The sequence below is a fragment of the Excalfactoria chinensis genome, chromosome 7, assembly GCF_039878825.1.
Source record: "Excalfactoria chinensis isolate bCotChi1 chromosome 7, bCotChi1.hap2, whole genome shotgun sequence".
In the NCBI taxonomy this organism is placed as follows: domain Eukaryota; kingdom Metazoa; phylum Chordata; class Aves; order Galliformes; family Phasianidae; genus Excalfactoria; species Excalfactoria chinensis.
In genome coordinates, this window is record NC_092831.1 from 28,208,799 (window position 1) to 28,228,755 (window position 19,957).

The 19,957-nt window shown below is 43.5% G+C and overlaps 1 protein-coding gene and 1 long non-coding RNA gene across 2 annotated transcripts in view; one reads left to right on the forward strand and one right to left on the reverse strand.

The window, feature by feature from the left end:
* Nucleotides 1-19,957, forward strand: part of LOC140254731 (uncharacterized) — a 64,708-nt gene that overhangs the window by 34,322 nt on the left and 10,429 nt on the right. The window lies entirely within an intron of this gene.
* FRZB (frizzled related protein) lies at nucleotides 47-16,561 on the reverse strand. Its single transcript, XM_072341969.1, has 6 exons — nucleotides 16,045-16,561; nucleotides 10,115-10,162; nucleotides 5,051-5,116; nucleotides 3,426-3,630; nucleotides 3,115-3,178; nucleotides 47-1,184 (listed from the first exon to the last, which is right to left on the reverse strand). Exons 1-6 carry the CDS (start codon nucleotides 16,496-16,498, stop codon nucleotides 1,074-1,076), a joined length of 948 nt encoding a protein of 315 aa, XP_072198070.1. The 5' UTR covers nucleotides 16,499-16,561; the 3' UTR covers nucleotides 47-1,073.

Below are 19,957 nucleotides of genomic sequence, written 5' to 3' on the forward strand. Positions count from 1 at the left end.
GGTTTCCCCTCTGTACATTACAGTGGAGAGAACTGTTATTTTATTTACATCATTTTAATTTCTTTCAAGCAAGAGAGAAAAGAAAAACAGAAGAACAGAGTGATTAATTTCCAACATGTTATTACTATCTGCAAAGAATTTGATAAAAGCACAGAAAGGAAGGCATTTGGGGTTTCAGGTTTTGAACAGCAATATAAAAATATGATGTTGGTTCAAATGTCAGCTCAGGTCCATATTGACAGCTACAACTTTTTTTGTTTTTTTTATTGGACATATTTTACTGAGTATTGAACACTTGCTTATATAGGCACTGATTGAAGAATAACACCACAAGTCAAAATGATAAAGTGCAGACCTGTACTGAGAAGCAGGCCTGGTAAGGCAGTCTACTCCTACAACTCAGCAGAAAGAAGGGGGAAAAAAAAAGAAGAAACTGCCATTATAAGAGAAGAAATGTATGATAAATTAAGTTCTGTGGTGACAGAACTACATAAGGTTTCCTACAAGGTCCAGGGAATTAGACAAATTTGTTTTGCTCTTCATTATTTTTTCCAGAAGTGCCATGTGACTCTAACCTGCATGTGTATATGGCTGTTATGTTTTCAAATAAAGATGGATGCACTTAACAAACTCCAGCCCAGTAAGGAGGTTTGCAAGCAGCGACCGAGGCTGTGATCAGAAGGACTGAGCCAAGGAAGCTGATGTGGGTCACTAATGATGGGCTGCACTAGATCTCCTGCTTACACAGGTACTCTCCCTAAGAAGATCTGTGAGTTAATATGGCAATTTCAGCGTATCCTGACCTTTCTTCATCTCACAAGGGCAGTTTTCTACAGTTCTCAGTAACATAAAAAAAACCAAACTTATCATTTCCAGAGCTTGCACACATCCAAAAACAAACAAACAAAAAAAGGTAGAAAACAAGAGGGAGAATAAAAACTAATATAAGCTAAAACATTATTTTGTAGTAAACAATAGAATATAACGTGCAATAGTGCAATTTCTCCTTTGCTGCTCCAACAGTGAAGTCTTGACAGATAGTCCACTGAATTTTGGTGTAGGGCATTTCACGTCTAGCTGCGAGCTTGCCGGGCATTGCTGGGCTTCCCAGTCTTCAGCGCCGAATCACTTTGTCCTGGCTCTCCTTTCCCCTTGCCGAGGTGTCGGAGCTTTTGATCCCAGCGCTGCTTATCAAAAGGCAGAGAAGAAGTTAAGAGTTTATCAATAAAAAATGTTATTATTATAATAAATACGTTAGCTGTGTGGCTTTACAAACAATAAAAGCCACCGCCGTTGCCAACACAATACCCTGCATTGGGCCCCAGTGGAGGAATCTGAGGTTATTAAGAATTATTATTTCCAACAGAGAGGAGCATCCATTTCCTGGCTTGGGTTAGTGCATTCTGTGAACAAAGGGGCTGACAGCAAGGCACAGTACAGAGTCTTCAGAAGTATCTAAAAAGCATATGTCAATGAAGCCACCTGTGCACTGGCTAGGGGAAACTGGGGGAAAAAAAATCAAGTGGTTTTTGTGTTTTTTTTTTTTTTAAATTATCTTTTCCAGGCAATAGCAACTGCAGTACAAAAAGGCATAAATGTAACTGGAAAAAAATGACGACGCTTCACAAAAAACTGGAGACTGGGATGTGAAGTGCCATCATTAGGCTTCTCCAACTGTGAACAACATTCTTATCAGCTTCTGCCCCACACTCACATAACACAGTCTGAAGTTACCAAGTCATAAATGCCACAGATTCCTAATTAGCAGTTTCTTGCCCTTTATACCTTATACTTTATTCAACTAGTTTCCTGATGTGAGCACTACTACTGTACCAGAAGTCATTGATATAGTGGCTCAAAGACCTACAAAATCTTTATCCACACCTGCTATGTATCAATAGCTGAGAGTACAGCAGGAATGAAAGAGCATCACATCAGTAGGGGAAAAAAAACGACTGAGTTTAGGTATTGCTTTTTTTTTTATTATCTATGAGCCTCTTCAGTGCTGAAGCACTAGACCTACCACAGAAACGTTCTGCATATTGAAGCCAGTACTGGACAGAAAAACAGCTGAATTGGACTGAAACCACTGCTTGATAGAAGGCAATCCCAGCTGTGCAATAAGCTAGAAAATATGTGAGCTCCCAAGAAAGAAACCATATATCACCCTGCCACCCCCGAACTGGGACTGAGCAGAGATCAGCCTGCAGCAGCAACCTGGTGTTTATTCCATGGCACTGGATTTCATAAAGTTCTTCCAAATCAAACAACAGCTTGGAATAAGATCCCCATATCTTTTCACTCATGTAATTGCTGTGGATGTACCATATTTACACAGAGAATCCTGTATTTCTAATGAGAACAATGTTTTCCTGCCAGTCACCATTAAAACTGCTGGAGAAGGCAGCCAGCAGAAGAGACTGGTTTGCACAAGTACAACCACTGTGTCAAGACAACAGATGAGAAATTGTTTTAAAATAAGAGAAATCTGTGTAAGTTGTAGAAATAGCCAATACTCTGCTGTGCATCAAAGCATAAAAAGGAAGCCCTTCTAGAACATGGAAGACATTAGAATACACTAAAATTAGAAAACACTAGAGAAAACATTCCTGTATTGTTTCCAGTTGGCTTCTACATGTAAAATACAAGATTTCCTTATCATGCACCTTCCATATCTAAGCAAGAGAGACAGATTTAGAATAGCCATTAAGCCATGCAGTTTGGTAACTATATTTAAAATGTGCATAACTACGTTAAAAGAATATTAAAATCTGAAAAATGCAATTCTGACTTAGTCTGGAAAACAGTTGAAAAGCCCTCTTTTTTCATTACTGTTGCAGTTCCAGTGAAGTACATATGAGCTGCAGAAGGCAGAGTTTCCCTACAAAGGCAAACACTTCTGTGGTCAGCTTTGTTGAGATGAAGATCTTGACTACTGTCCACTTACACTACTTGGCACATATTTCTGAGTAACATAATAAGCCATGTTAAATTTTGGTATGTTTTATTACTTAGCTTGAGTTAGCATTTGTCTTTTTCCTTCATTTTGTAAAACTTCAGTAGCTGTTCCACGGCATCTGCAATATTTGACTTTTGTTGAGGTTTTTTTCCTACCTTTACTTTTTTACCAAGTCGATCCTTCCATTTCTCGGCTATGGAGCCTTCCACCAAGAGTAACCTACGGAAGGAAATTAACTGTTACTCTACCAGCATTCACGTATGACCTACAAAACCCAATACAAGCAAGCATCACGCCTCTGTGCCTGCAGAGCTTTGTGGCTCTCAGCAATCCCTCTGAGTAGAGAATATTATTACAGTGCCACGCAGAGTGACACAAAGTTTGCCTTATCTGGTGACTATGCAATCTCTATGGACAGAAGAACAATCAACAAGTAACACCTCAAAGATAATGCTGCAAGAGTTACCTGGAGCGCTCCTCATCTTCATAGCCCATTATGATGTACTCTTCATTGGCACTGAGTGGTGGACAGAGGCAGCCAGAGTTTGTGTAAAGGTTTACAGTGTCCTTTGGGATGTTCACCAGGGAAGATTTGAGAATCTCCTTTACTTCCACTACTGCAGTGACATCATGACATTTAGTCTTCACCTCCTTCACTTTTGCCCGAATGACTAGGAAGAAGTAGCACAAAGCATAGTTAACAGTAGCAGATAATACAAGTTACTCCTGGGCTGTTCTTGATGACCTCTAGGATTAGCCTTTTGTACGGTCCATTATCAGCAGCTCAAATGGACTCTGTAACTCCTCAGAGCCCCCAGCTCTTTACTACTTCACCCTCCAGCAAGAGGCTGCAGGAAGCTCAGCATATTTCAAAATAGAATGAGTCACAAACAGGAATTGTGTACCAGATGTAAAGGTGTTTCGTTAAATTTGGGCTTGATTTTTAGCATCCCCTCTCCTCTTTGCTCTTCTCACTTCATGTATTTAATTCATTCTTTGTATGTACTCCTTCTGCTTAATGCTACAATTGTTCTCTGTTTGACTGCTTGCATTACTAATGTCTGAACTTAATCTGTTACTCTCATCTTTTCATGAGATGTGAATATGCATCAAAGGTTATTCTATTACTATCTCTATTGGATGACAAGCCCTTACCTGTTTTATCCTCTCTCCACTGACCCAGCACCAATCTGCTCTGTTCCTTATGAGCACCAAATACTCCTGATCTTGACCTGGAGACCTGTTTAATTGTTTCTACCTTTGCTCTTTGTAATAAGTTGCATAGGAGGGAAAGTTGCCTTTCAAATGCAACAGATATTTGGCTCTCTCACAGTGATCAGTGAACTGATGTCGCATGTAAATGCAAAGCAAATCCAGTGGTCACACTGTAGAGGATACCACATCTTTCACAGCTTGCAAACAACATCCTTTCCATGACAGACAATAAACTCCTAGAATTCCTAATTTCTTATAACCTATGAAAAGTAACAATGGACCTGATATACTAGAAGACTGGGGCCATTTGGACTATAGAGGACACAGAGCACTTTTAAAGGTTGTACTGACAAACTAACTGACAAAAAGGTGTTCATTGCTGGCTTTACTGTGCAAGAAGGCAAAAGCCTAGTATGCATGTTAGATGCCACGGTGAGATTTTAAGCATGAAAATTAGCAAAAATATCCCTTTCTATGAAATCAGAATGTATCAAAGCTGTAAATCCAAAAGGAATTTCAAGCATAGGAGCCCACAGTGTCATTCTTAACAAATGACTTTTCACACTAGAAAAGTGCATGAATCCCAAACGCCCATGCTGACACTGAAATAACTAGCACTCAGCGTCAACAAAGACACTCTTGTACTAACATATTAGGCTAATCCCCTCTATCCTTCTATAAACACTCTCAGTTTTGAATTTGGAAAAGTTTCAGGCCACATCTTCTGTAATAAGTCCTACTGGATTAACCATTGGTAATTGAAACCATAGGCTATTTTTGTGACATTTTTCCCAGTCCTATTTAACTCTCTGACTGTAGCCTTATAAACAGCCATCTCCTAAGATGACTGGGAGCTGGCCATGCAGCTGTCCTTACCATAGTTATAATTGTTGCGTAGGTAAGTCTTCTGGGTAGCTTTTATGGGTTTGCATTTGCAGCGATCTACAAAACAGAAACTTTTATTTAGAAGGAAAACAGTCTACATTCAGTGATAACCTCCCCAGAACCCCAAAGTCACACCTAACAAGAATTTCCCTCCCCTGAATTTGCTTATTTATTATAGAGAAGCTAAATATCAAACAACACAGAGCCTCCTCTGCTGGAGAGTGTTATAAATCTGTCCGTAAGATTTCAAATATTTCTAGGAGAAAACCTGAAGTGATGAAATTGCATTTAAAAAAAGAAAAGAAAAATACATAACAACAAAATTCACTTTACACGTGAAGACATATAAGAGATACAACCAATGGCTAAAGTATGTCAGAAGATGGTGAGACCAAGAGATAAATGGCTTTCTGCTATGCATGCTTCTAAGCATGGCCCTGCAAAAAAAGAAACTTCAACCTTTTTAATATTATACATACTAGATATTAGGAAAATGTTTCTTCCCATGAGTGGTCAAACACTGAACAGCCTTTCTAGAGAGACAGTGGACAGTCCCAGGCCTGTCAATGTTTAAGAGGCATTTGGACAATGCCCTTTTAAATACGTTCTAACTTTTGGTTAGCCCTGATGTGATCAGACAGCTGGACTAGATAACATCTTAGGGTTGACTCCAACTGAACTATTTCAATCTAAAGAAGACACCTCAAACAAGTGCTCTGTTTTAAAGTAAATGAGTCAAAAATGTAGTCAGTAGTTCTTTCTTCCAGCAGTTCAATAACAAGACAAAGACACCAATCTAGCAAGTACTGTTCCAAAGCATCACAATGCAGCATTTTTAATACACATGCTGTAAACACTGCTTCATATAAAATGCTGATCCAACTGACAGGTCTCTACCTACATCCAACACAGGACTTTGATACAACACAGTGCACAACTTTCAGGTCTCATGCCACTGTTGGAGACTCTGTGGATAAGAAGGGGCAGTGAAAGGTGCCTGGTCAGGGTGCTCATTCAGGATTTGCAAAAACCCCACTTGACACTGGGACTATATTCACTGTTATGGTAAAAGCCATGTAGCAGAAAGGGATAAAGGTAAGAAGCCAGGCTCTTTTGCCACAGACACATTACTTTCTCAGCTAATTCTCAGCTAGACATTATTTTCCCAGCTAATTTTACTTGAAACAACTTAAGGAGGGGCAATGCTTAAATGCTGACTACTCCCTTAAGAAATTATAGAGGACTAAAAATTCCTTCAGTAACAAATGACTGCATAGGTGTAACTAAAACAAGGAGCTACTCATGAGTCCGTATTACAGAGTGTGGGACTGAAAACTGGGAGAGCCAGAGGGAATGAAGTTATTGACCAGCATACAGTAGAGCCAGCTGCCGAAAACCTCTGATTTGTGGCAACAACCACCTCATTGAGTGTAAAACTCAGCAGATGCTTGCAGCCAGCACTTTCTAAGGAGGAATGCTCAACAGTTTCTTGGCAATGTTGTCTAGATCTCACGATGGTTCCACCGGCACGCTTGCTCTCTAATTTGGGAAGAATAATGCAGAGAGGCTGCCATGGTCAGCCTTCTGATCTACCTACACCATGTGTCATCAGCCCTGAGTACAGTTGAAGCCTGTGCTTTGGACACACCTAACAACAAAGCAAGGCCAGCTGTTGCTTGGGTTTGTGATCCAGAACCCTAAGTATAATTAAAATTGGGAAATTACTAGCTTTTCCAGTAGGATGACCTTCAAAACACAATGCAAATGAGTGCTGAAGAGCAGCACACCCAGCAGCATGGCTTCCAGACAGCTAGAAACAGTACTGCACGTAACATTTTCATTAGCACCTTGGGAGTGCTAATGCTGAAACCCCAGACCCATATTTTCATTAACACTAACAATATTTCACTGCCAATTATTCTAACGCAAAAATCCACTTCTTTTGACTATCATGCTAGCAGAACTTGGTGGATTCTGTCAGACTCAGCGAACTGACAGGGACTAAATTCCCTCCAAGCCCACCTCAAAGCCTCACCCTTCTCCAACCGCAGGTCCCAGTATCATGTGTTTGTGGTCAGCTACTCTAATGTACCACTGGAAGTAAAATCTAATTCAGAGAAGAGTAGGGGAGCTGCAAGTACAACTCAGGTGTCATTCATACTCGGAGTCCTGAACAACCAGTCCCATCTTCTGGCTGCACTTCACTCAGCATTTAAGTGAAAGAAGACTTAACACAGCCTATTTCTATGCATCGCTGTTCTAAAATAATTATGCATACAGCCAGTGATTTCGTTAAATCCACCGTGAAGAGTCTAGGAAATAACTTCAATTTTCTTTTTAAGATGTCTGCATTAAATAAAAAGATGGTTATGGACTTCTCAAAATTATTATTTATTTTGGACTGCAAGGATTTTTGTAGTTGAAAATAAAAATACAGGAAAGAGGAGAACATCTCAAAAGAAGAGGATATTGTTTCCTTGAATTTCAAACATGTCCTCAGGAACCTATATATAGTATCCTACAGACTTAGGCTTTTGTATGGGACTGTGTTAAAATAATAAAGGCTGAGAAGGGAAGTGATTTTTGGCTTCCCTTCTGCCTGCGGGAGCTCATGCATACTTTAGACCAAATTATGGCCCATTTTATAAGCTGCCTTGAAACACGCCATAAAAGACGTGCTGCTCTGACCCACACTCATCAGGCATCTTGGCATTCACATTCAACAAGTTCTATGCTTTAACATTCTCCTGCTCTATAATTCCTTGCTCTGTGACACAAGTAGAAAAAAAACAACAGCCTAAAATAAGGGACAGAAATACATAGTCTCATTAAAAATAAATATTGGGGAATATCTTTTATTACTTGTTCTAGAACTAATGGGTAGACCTGCGTGCATCCCTGAAGGATACCTTCCAGTTGTCTTTGTGTTTTTCAAATTTATATACTAAAGGACTTTACAAAACAATGCATTATTTCTAATTACTACTTAGGAATACAGAAAGTAGCACAAAGGCACTTGCCAAGGTCAGTTCTAAGGCCAGACGCAAAGAAATAAGCAACTAATCTCTCTCATCACCTGTTACGGTGGCTTTCAAAGGGGACACAATGCAAGTATTAGAAAACATACTTTTATTTGATGTATGTTTCCGAGCTTTCACCATCTCTTGATCCTAAGGGAAGCTCACTTTAACCTGACTGTCTCCTCCAAGGCTGTCTGAAGGGCTCAGGGACCACAACTCCATTAGGGCCTAAGCACCAAAAGAGACAGTAGAGTCTCACACCAACTAGGACTGTGATCTCGGCTGACTTTGCCATTAAATATTCTTTTTTAAAACATGTTAAGATAATACCAACATATGCTCAACATCTCTACCATGAGAAACTTCTCCCTGTAAACTAACCAAAATAAAGGAACTACAGGGAAGAAGGTTTTCTGCTATAATCACTACCTACAAACATGTCATCTTAAATACTTGTGCATGCACAGTCTAAGCAAACACTCAAGCCTGGCAGATGCTTCCATTTTAAGTTGTGGATAAAGAAGTCTGGAAAATTTTCTAAGTGGCTTGAATAGCATCTCATGAAGCATACAAAAATCTAGCTTACTTCCAAGAGACAGAAAAGCCAGCTGAAATGGGTGTGGTGCACTAAACCACAAACTGTGTTCCAACAGTAAAAAGCTAGTGATAAAGATATTACCCTTCCTCTTCATCAGCACTTTTTCTCTTCATCCTCACTCTCTCGAGGATGCAGTTTTTCAATTCCACAACCCTGAGGGCAAGCAGTTCTGAAGACACATGTAATACTTGTGACATAAGGTGACAAAAGATCGATGCTGAAGTCAGCAAAACTTGGTATCTAATTGTGCATTGCTCAATCATATCTAGGTGCTTATATTAGCAATCTGGACAGCAGTGTGTACCGTAGCTGGAGAAGAAAATTTCCAAAGGAATAGTAATAAATTTCAAAAAAACCTATAGTTGGCTTGCTTAAGCAACAAATCCACCTTTCTATAATGTCAGCTACCAAACTAGGCTTTGCTTTTCTTTGCGCTGCCTGTGAATAGTAGTGAAACTCAAGAGATTTCACTCTGTTCAGTGAAAACAAAACCAATCAGTAAAGTAAAAACAGCAGGAGACTTGCTGGAATAAAAACAGCTTCACAAGCTCTCAGCCTCCATTTCCTCAGGTTAGCGTGAGTTTTACCACTATGTGCAGACAAGCTGGAATTTAATTGGAAAAACTGAGTCATAATAAAGCACAATCCTCAATGTATTTACCCCCAGTGACCGAGAGAGTTGGTGTACTCACCAACTTGCTACAAAGTGAAATAATTTTCCTTTGGTACCGAATCTCAGTCTGCTGGAATTGCTGGAATCTAACCTCCTTTGGCTAAAACACCTAACACAAAGAACATCACGTGTCCAACTTTTTCTCACTTCGCTCCTGCAGCACGTGACAGTGAACACCTGCAGCTTCACTCCTGCTCTCCTTACAACTTACAACAGTGGTATTTATAAGTTTATAGAAACTCATTTTGGTGCATGCAATCCCAACCCAGTCGCTTGGCAGTTTACAGAGCTGGGATTTTCTTTCTCATCATTTCAGTAAGCATTCCTCAGTTAAAGCAAAACTCATAGTGGTATGCTAGTAAAAGTCCACCAACGACTACAGTATTACCCTCCTCCCTGCATTTTCAGTTCTGCATGGAAAAACAACTGGATGCACTGGAGAGAAAATGACATTTTTGGCAGTAGGGAGGCAATAAGGAAGAAAACCCACATAACAATCATTCTCACTCTTCATGGCAAAACTTGTAGTGAAATCAGCACAGCCCTGTGACTTGAATTGTATGGCTGATTTGGTCAGAAGTACACAGTCTTCAGAGCCCCAAATCCCACCTTGCCATGACAGATGCAGGCACAAATCAAAAGCACAATCTACAGGATTCAAGATAGGGCAGAAGATCTATGCAGCAATTAGTACTGCTCTTTATAAAGTATTAAAAGAATGTGCTCATGCAGCTTATTATATAGTTTCAGAAAAAGGTACTCACCAATGCCAGTGCCTCTACAGTTGCCATTATTAGAATCCATTGGGAAATCTGGCCCATATGACAAAACACATAAAGAAATGTTAGCATTCTTAGTATTGCATTATTTCAACACATACACATTTGATATTTTATCTTTCTTTGATATTTAATATATTAAAACACAACGAACAGGTAGATTGTAAAGTTCCAGAAGCCATCCTGTTTCCACTAGAGCTGTCATCAATTCTTACCTGAGCTTCACCTAAATATGGCACATAATGTTACATGCTGAACCATATTCATAGCCTGCTTCTAGCAGTGCAGAGACTGGCGGGTTTAGGACTAGGGTGGAAATCCATGGCAAGAATTTGCCGCATTTAAAAATTACACACATAGAATTTGCATTTAATTAGATGAGGAAGGAGAAATTACTTTTGGTTTGTTTGTTTTTGGTTACAGAGGAAATCAAACCAACCACAATCATATCACTGAAAGAAATGCCAAACCACCACTTCAGACCTTTCCATATTCCTTGGCATGTTTTAAAACACGCTGATTATTTTGAAGGATAGATAAAGAAGAGAAGGGGAGAAAAAGGCATTGTGCCAAACTTCCAAAAAACTGCTTTCAGACACATTTGTATGTGGAATGTGCCTCACATTTCAAATTCCAAATCTATTTTTTCATCAAATCGCATAATTTAATGGATTTAGAAATATATTTGATACCAAAAGATGTGTATGTTAATGCATGTAGTCTTGCACAACTTAAGGAGAAGAAAACACACATGAGAAACAAGACTAGGAAGAGAGGTAGCGTACTTTGTTAGAAGGACAAATAAAATGTGAAAATAAATAGGCTTTAAATAAAATCCCCTTCTTTAAGTGAGTATGGCTAAAGGTTTCTTCACCTTTTTCAGATGTCAAAGCTGCTATCATACAAACATAGTCTTTCTTGTACCCTTATGGGATCTACAGCAATCCTGGTATTACAATACAACTTCGGATGATACATGGCTTAGCTAAAGAACTTCCATGTGTGGACTGCATTTTAAGAGCAGATCACAAATTCTGTAAATAGAGAGCCCCAGGCATCCCCAGCTGCAGTTACCAGTACAAGACTCGTTTGTATTGGCTGAAGAACCATCCTCAAAACTAACACCAGTGCAGCAAGGGTGGTAAACACTCAACACGTGCAATATAAACCTGCTGCCGCAAACAAACACCAAATCCAACTGTTTTCCACCAGCTGTTCTCTTCCACTTCTAGTTGCACAACCTAATTGTCATGTTTTGTTATTTTTTTCCCCTTTACAAAACCAATTCCAGTGAACTTCATCCTCATCCCACTTCCTAATTCTGCAGGCCTTCATTTGCCAGGTCACTCCTCCGAACTCCAAGCCAGTTATTATGGGTATGTGACATAACAGCTGGCTGTGCAATAGGAGAGCATTTCAGCTGTGTGCAAAGAAGCTATTCATATAAATTAGCACAATTTCTCTGAGTTCAGGCTGAGGTGCGCAGCATCTTGTACTCTGCATTTGTGGTCAGTGCACAGTGCTTGCTGATGAATAATGGAGGAGTAAACAGATAACACTGTGTCACTCCATGGAATCACAGAATCATGATTAATCTGACTTTTAAACTCTTGGGACGGGTGAGTTTTTACCGTAAGGAGATGTTCATCTTTCTCAGGGCACTTGCATATGTTATGAGATGAGCAGTTTCTACTGAGAGAGAGAAGTGTGGGCTTATGGAAGCAACTGGAAACTTTTCACCACTGTACAACATCTTGGAAAAGACTTCCACCTTCCCAGTCCTTCTTCTGTAGCCAACAAACACACAAGGCTCGAACCACTTGGCCATTTCTCACCTACCAGGGAAGGGATAAGGAAGGTGGTCGTGGCCAGCCCTATCAGCAGCCACCAGCTTAGATAGGCATGAGGAACCATGATATGGCAGGCCCTGACCCCAGCCATCTCAGAGAACAGGATCTCTCCATCAGGCTTATCCACACCTCCAGGCAGAAAAAAAAAAAAAAAAAGAAAAAGCTATTTTAAAAAATAAGCAGCTGACTTGCTATTGTTCTGCTCCTATTCTGAGAGGAACTCTTAGCCAAGTTGTGTCTATGCAAAGCAATCTTTTGAAAGAAAGAACTGTCAGTGATGATTAGCAGGATTGCCAAAGAGGAAATATTATCCAGAGCTTCAATTCAAAGGCTTCCTATTAAATTTTGGTTCAGAGCGAGGGGGAAAAATCCTAACTGATTTTTCCAATGAGCTGTTTTAATTAATACTTTTTCAGAGGGGTGCTATTTAAAAAGTTAACAAAGATAGTAAAAGCCACTTGCATAGTGAGTGCACGAAACAACAATCCTGAACCACAGATGCGGATGAGAGCTTTGGGAAACAGCAGCAATTTGGTAAATTCTGATAAATTAAATCTTATCTGGAAATTAAAAGAAAAAAAATAAAGCCATCCTGGGGAATTCAGGTCTCCAAAGGCAAACAAAAATGCAGTCAAAGTGAGCAATGGCATTATCATTAATATGGTCATTTTCAAAGCTTACACTTTGCAGTTTTTTTGTTCTTTAAGAAATGAGACCACCTGCAAATTCTAAGCAAACAACTAAAACAAACATCGAATTCAAGATGGGCATAATTGCCCCTCCTCTGCACTGCCCTGACTACTACCCCTGCCCTCTTTGTGAGTTTGGACTGCCATAAGCAGACACACGCAAAGCAAGAGTTGAAGGAAATCTGACCTTGAGTTTGGAAACCACTGATTCAGAAATCTAACAACATGTGAAAAATGAGCATGGAAAACAGTTATTTTGCTTTTAAGTGTACCGTACCAAATTCAAGTACTGGGTTACAACAACTTCATCTGAGCAGACAGCAGATGTGGAGGATTTGGACTACGTCGAGAAACCACAGCTTTGTTTCTGATCTAAGAATACGTCTATGTCAATTAAATCCTATTTTATATTCTTTAATGCTTAAGGGGTTGTATTTCTAAAAAGAGGCAGAATTTTAATCCCCTGTTTTATGGTAATCAGTCAAAATGGTTCTGTCATTTATTGTACATGTTTATGATGTTTCCCTTTTCTTCAGCATCTCACTAATGGCTTGATATGCCTTCAAGCCATTTCTATGTCAACTTTTAATACGGAGTGCTCCTATTCTGGGCCAAAGGGATAAAGTATTCACAGTGATGAGCGGGTGGTTTGGTGCAGCAAGGAGCGCACTTTGTCTAATACTGAAATCCAGAAGCACTTAAAACTGGTAACAGCAACTTGTGACAGGAGCAGGAAAAGCCCCACCAGCTCCTAGGGAGTCAGATGCGTGAGCCCCGAGCTCCAAGTATGTGCAACAAGGTAACCTGATGCATCTGGATTATCTACAGAAAATACAAATTAAATCAGAGAGTAAATATTGCTGCTTGTAAGTAACAAAATATCTAAGAAAATAAAGTATGGTGAGATGTGACTGCCTTTACCAAGGCACCACTCCAAACTTCCCAAGGGCAACATCCAGGACTGCAAAATCGCTCCCGCACCTGCTGGCTAAGCAACAAGATACAAAGTTTTTCCTGTTCTTTCATCCATGTCCACACTTTATTGTCATCTTAACATCTGCAGAGCCAGAAATTCAACCAACGGATTTGTCCTCTGGTACATGCAGTGCCCAGTTCCCTCTTCAAAACTGGAAATGAATGTATCACTGGAGACATAACCAGAGTGAGCACATAGGCCTCAATGTGCGTGCATCTGAGCATCAGCAATTAACGCGGTCACTCTGGTTACTTACTGGGTGTGAAATTACAGACATGATACATTTCCCATGGAGTGCTGGCTTGAAGGCGGCCCTCAGACATGCAGGCCAGCAGCAAAGTGTAGCAGCCTTGCTCAAGTTTGGAAACAACCACAAGCCCAGAGGGTTGGCTGCCTCTTAACTCTGGCTGCACAGCTCTCCTCTAACTGAGCCCTAAACAAAGCACTTGTACTATCCTCAGCAGAATTCTTCATCATGGACATAACACTGCTTGTTTCATATCTTCAACATATAATCAACCTTGAAGCAACATCAGGAGAAAGACACAAACACCTCCCTCGTTCCTGCTAAGAGGAAGCCCCTAAACAGGCTCCTCAACTGGTGCTGCAGATAGAAAGAAGTCTCAGAGATGCTCACATAGGATGTGTAGCCCACAGCTCAATAATAGAAAGAGAACTTTCTGCTGGGATTTGCCACAGCTTCAGTCAGCCACAGCTTCTCCTCATTTGGCAACAGCCCGGGTCCAGCAGGCAAGGGGAAGACAACTAACAGGGAATCTTTCCATCCTTACTGCAATGTCAAAAGAAAAATATCAAGTGAACTTCAGTTCATCTTCAACTTAGCATCACTGTCCTAAAAACCAAGATGTAATGGTGAGAGGGAATTCTAGCAAGGTGTGCCCTGAAGGTCAGAGGAGCACCTCGCTCATCAAAGACTCAGACAGGTATTGGAGAAGGACTGGAAACGGAGCTTCCTCGCCTCTGCCCCTGTTCCAACCATGACAGCCCTCCAAGTGCGCTGCCCTTCAGGCTGCCACCTTACCAAGGGGATCAGGCAGGACACATCAATCCTCACCACCAGTAACACAGAGACCTTGATAAGACAGAAAGCGATTAAGAAGTCTTACTCTGCAGGTAGAATAGTCCTTCGGAAAAACAAAAAATCAAGATTTAACTTCTGAAAAATAAAAGCACCTTCTTCTACAAGAAAAGCCCATTACAAATGTGTTTATAGTTCCGCCTGCTCTATTAGGTGTTATTTGCAAATATCGTGAGGTCTGTGAGTGCTCAGGAGATAAAGCACGAGTAGCATTCTGCATTCAGGCCATTGAGCAGCTTGCTCTCTGTGTCTTCTGCTTGGCCGCAATGCTCCATTTGGAGAATTGAATTTGGAAGTGTTCACCTTACCTCTTCCTCAAACAGGAATCTTTCCTTCTGCTCTCTAAAGGAGCATTTTCATTCCCTCAAGAAGGATTCTTTCAGCCTGGTACATAATGCATCGGTTCAACATTTTCAGCCCAGAAATGAGAATGTCATCAGGTTCTCATTCACTGAAAGAGAGTGTTCATGGATCCAGCACTGGAATCCCTCAAAGAGGTCATTGTACTGCTGAGGTCCTCAGAAATAGGTAACTCGGGGGCAATTTTAGCCAAACTTCCTCCCTCCAGATTTGAATGTGATTGCTTTCAAATCGCTGCAGGCTTGCCAAGCCTCGCTCGGTCTGGATCCATTTTTAATACAGTTCTGAAAGCATCTCAACGCTGCCCAGAAATGCACTTGGTGCTGAAGGGCCCAACAGGTCGGCGGCCCTTACGAGGCTGCAGCAAGACATCCCCAGCACACAGCGTGGAGGGAAGGACAGGTGAAAACGGGACGGCCAAAGAGAATAACTAGCAGCAGTCGAAGGTACCAGGGCACGGCCCCAAGTGCTACGTTGCAGCTCGTTAGTTGGACAGGACTCAGAGCAGCAAACTTGGTTCAGCTACAGACAGAACGCGGGACAGCTGCGAGGCTGCCTCCGGCTCAGAAAATCACCGTTTTCGTACGGGTCAAATGTCGCTCGACACAGACACAGCCACCCACCGCCCCACTCTAACTTCCAGTTCCGCCGCTTCTGCCAGTTAACGTTTCTGCGGGGCGCCTCTCACCGGCACCGCCAAGTGTCGCAGCCCCCGGCAGGGCAGGGAGCCGAGCACAAGGCACGGAGCAGCGCGCAGCCCCCACGGTGCGCTCCCGCAGCCGCCCGGCGCTGCGGCGCACCCGCTGCCTTTGCCCCGCGGGAAGTGTCACCTCCGAGCGGCGGAGCCACCCCGAGACGGCACGGCGGAGAGAAAAGAGGAGGAGAAGCCGCCGGGAGCCGGGCTTTGTGCGGCCGGCCCCGGCCCGACGGCGCGCACTCACCGGCGCCCTCGGCGGTGACGATGGCTTCGGGGGAGATGCAGACGCCCCGGTCGTAGAGCGGCAGCTCGTCGCAGGCCAGGCTCTCGGGCCACGCGTGGCGGTAGCGGATGAGGACGGGCTCGCAGCCGGCGCGGGCGCGCTCGCAGACGGACTTGCATGGCTTGATGGGCTCGTGCTGGAAGTCGATGGTGCAGATGGGCGCGTACATGGCGCAGAGAAAGAAGAGCAGGTCCGGGCTGCAGTTGGTGCCCAGCAGCCCCTCGAACTGCTCCATGGCCAGCACGGCGTTGGCCTGCGTGCTGTGATGCAGGTGGTTCGGCATCTTGGTCATGTTCCACGGCAGCGGCTTGCATAGCGGGATGCGCACCGGCTCGCAGGCCGCCGCCCGCCCCGCCGGCGCCCGCCCCAACAGCAGCAGCGCGGCCAGGGCCAGCGCCGGCAGCCCCCGCCACATGCCGCCGACGGCCCCGAGCTCAGGGGCCGAGCTCCGCGCCCGCCGCTCCGCTCCGCGCCTCGGCCCGACCCCGGCACCGCCCCCGGGCGGGCGGGCAGGGAGGGGTCGCGGCCGGGGCCGGGGCCGGGCCGGGCGGAACAAAGAGGCCGGGCGGGGAGCGGGGAAGGCGGCGGGGCCGCGCTGCTCGTGCCCGAGGGCGGCCCCTCGCAGCGCGCCGTCCGAGAGGAAGCGCCACGCGGAGGAAGAGCGGCGTCCGACTCGTCCCGCACCCGGCGGGGAGCGCACCTGGCTCCCGGGAGCCCCGAGATCTTCAGGACGGCGTGCGCCTCTCAGCCCTGCCTTTGGTTTCGCGTCACCTGTTAGTGTGTGCACAAAACAGGTCTAGAACGTTTGCTATGCTTTGCCTCCAAAGAGTTTTCCTTATAAGTACTTTTCCTTCGAGTTCTCACAGAATGCTTTCAAGGTTGTTGCTTTAGACAACCAAAATGTAAAAGTTCTAGCGCCGTTGCCTGCGTTTAGGTTCAAAGCTCCAAACAAATACCTACCTGCATGACGAAAGCAATAACCAAGGACAGACAAGGAGGGGACAACAGCAACAACTGCAGCACCACAGTGGACCCACAGACTGACGCTCAGCACTTACAGTGGGCGCTCAGAATTCCAACCAGTTCAATTCCAGGCGTAGCACTCTCTTCAGACTGACTACAACATCTGCCAGAGAGCTGGTGGATGCTGAGCACTTTAACATCAAAACCAAGGAAACAGGAAAGGGGCTCTGCTTTGGGTGCTGCTGCTCTGCCCGTTATCTTTCCTGTTAAGAGGGAACATACTGCCTCACCTCTCTAGTGACAACAACTTGCACCCTCACCCTGGGTAGCAGAAACGTATCCTCAAAACAGGTCCATCTAACAGGAGCAGCCAAGTTACTGCCACATTAGCTCAGCGTGGTGTGCAATCAGCACTAACTTTGTGATGAAAACATACCCACGGTTTCCTGGTAAGCTTTGAGACAGCAGTGCAGACCCAGAACATCAAGGAATAATAACAATACAGCAGTAATATCGTACTAAGTCATTCCTAGAACAAACCAGACTACAGCAAGGACGGGTCCTCAGGCAGGGATTTGCTCTTGGAGGAGCTCATCCACAGAAGAAGGACAAAGTTTGTTATTGTTACAGCATCCCGCCAGAACCCTGGTAATCCACCATAGCACAAAGCACATCTGAAGGCCAAGCTGCCCTCATTACTCTTGTATAACCCCTCTAAAAAAACAAAACAAAAACTGAAAACAATAAATCAGTAGAACTGCCAAAGCAGGAAGATGGATTTCAGCTGGCAGAGGTTTGATAATGCAGTTGCTAACACAGTGCAACTCTATTGGGTATGTCCATGTAATGGCACGTGGAGTGCTGCAGAGGACATGGAAAGGGACCTACCTCTTTGTTGGTGCAGCAGAAGGAGCAAAGTAAGAAACTACACCCAAGCTGAGAGGGCTAATCCATTCAGCCATTCTTTCTTCCCCCGGTGCCAATCTTTTGCCACCTGCTTCTTTCTCTCCCACGGGAGTCAGAAAACCAGCAACAGGCACAAGAAGCAAGAGTGGCTTCCCAACAGTAGGGAACGGTGTGGGCTCAGCTGTGAGCACCGGGTGATGCTGAATCCTCTGCCACATCACTGCTCATATGGCCCACAGGCCCTGAAGCAGCCTGGAAGCAGCAGAAAAGGTGCTAAGGGCTTGGGGCCTTGCTCCAGGAATGGGCTGCCTTTGGTGCTATCAGGTACGAATCACGCAGGTTGTTTCAGGGCATGCTCCTGCCCATTGCAGCTAAAACAGGAACATGACCCAATCTGCATTTGTTCAGAAAAACAGCTGAGAATACTTCAGAGCAGGCTTTCACTTCCCTGAGACTTTCTGTAGCAAATCTCAGGGTTCTTACAATTTAATTTACTTAAATACGCTGCCTTGGGGAAAAAACAAACAAACAGAAAAGAACCCACACAACAAAAACAAAACACACTGCCCAAAACCCTACAATACTTCTTCCACGGCTGTTACTAAAACCATAAAGTCATTGACTTCCACAGTCATAAAAACGGGATTTATTGTACATTTCCTGCTTCAGCCTGGGTCTTGTTACAGCTCCCTCAGGTAGACAAAGCACAGGGGGACCATTAACTTACGTTAATAATCTCCGTGTGGATGGCTTGGAAGTGGAAAGGAAGAAGAAAAGGTTCTTTTAATGCAGTCTCTTTCAGACTGGCAATTTTTCAGGCTGTTTTTGTGAGACAGCCCATTGTTAACTATCCTGTGCCCTGGGGACGTGCATGCATAGTAGAGACAAATTTGTCACGTTATGTTTGCTCACAATACCTGTCTTGTTGAAATCTCAGCAAAAAGCTGGAGTTTCCTACATGCAGTGCTCCCTTCCCAGCAGCACACTGGAAGCTGCACTTGCTTCATTGCAGAGCACTGCAGCCAGGTGCACTGCAAGCAGCGGGCCTCATAGAGTATCCAGTCACACTGGGACTGAAAGTGTAGGAAAATGAGCCAAAACATTCTTACCATTAAGGAACGTCACAAACCCCTATTTTTCAGAGGCACCAGAACTGAGCTTAAACAGGACCTTTGTCCCCAGTTCCACAAACGTGCCCCTCAGATAACTGCACTGTGGACTACTGCATTTGTCTAAGTATCTGCAGGATCAATTTGCATTGCAGAAAAGAATAAGAAAACAGCAGAAGGAGCTGAGCTTAACACACACCCAAAGCACAGCTGCTTGGGCTGCACTTGGGCCCATAGGCCAAAGATTAGGAATGTTCTTCTGCCTTTTTTTTTTTTTTTTCTTTTTTTTTTTTTTCTTTTTTCTTTTTTTTTCTTCCTTTTTCCAAATTGCTGCTCAAATACTCAAAGATACGAGGAAGCTTCCATGGCAGCATTATGTGCAGATGTGCAACTTCCATATCCAATTATCTCATTGCTCTAATTCAACAAATGGCTGCGTGCTGGTACAACAAACGTGCTGATATTGAAAAACGCATCCTGTCCTCCCACAGCAGCCCTACTCAGGGCACAAGGCACTTAACCCTTCCAGAGCTACAGCCACCTCAAGATGGAGCAGTTAAGGCTGAAACTGCAAAACCTCTATAATACGTCTTGCAGCATTTCTATTCTGGCCTCTATAGAAATAATCTGAGCTGCCTCACTTCAGTGCCACAACCACATTGATTTTAATTTTGTTAAATTCACCATTGGGGATTTATAGCCTCTGTGGTCGCACTGCCCAAGCCTGACCCTGCTCACACAGATTTATGAGCCGCGCGCAGCGGCATTAAGTACCAAATCACACCCACACCTAAAAATAAACCCTGCAAACACAGCTCAGCTGTATGGGGACCGCACAGTGCTGCCAGGTGCTGAACATGGCCTCACCACTGATTTCAGGGGGAGCTGATTGGGTT

Bases quoted from the DNA above. Each gene is read 5' to 3' on its own strand.
- FRZB (XM_072341969.1), bottom strand. From the start codon at position 16,498: ATGTGGCGGGGGCTGCCGGCGCTGGCCCTGGCCGCGCTGCTGCTGTTG. The intron at 3,179-3,425 runs GTAACTCTTGCA...TTCCTTCCGTAG, and splicing joins GAAGATGAGGAGCGCTCCAG to GTTACTCTTGGTGGAAGGCT. The intron at 1,185-3,114 runs GTAGGAAAAAAA...TTTGATAAGCAG, and splicing joins GACTTGGTAAAAAAGTAAAG to CGCTGGGATCAAAAGCTCCG.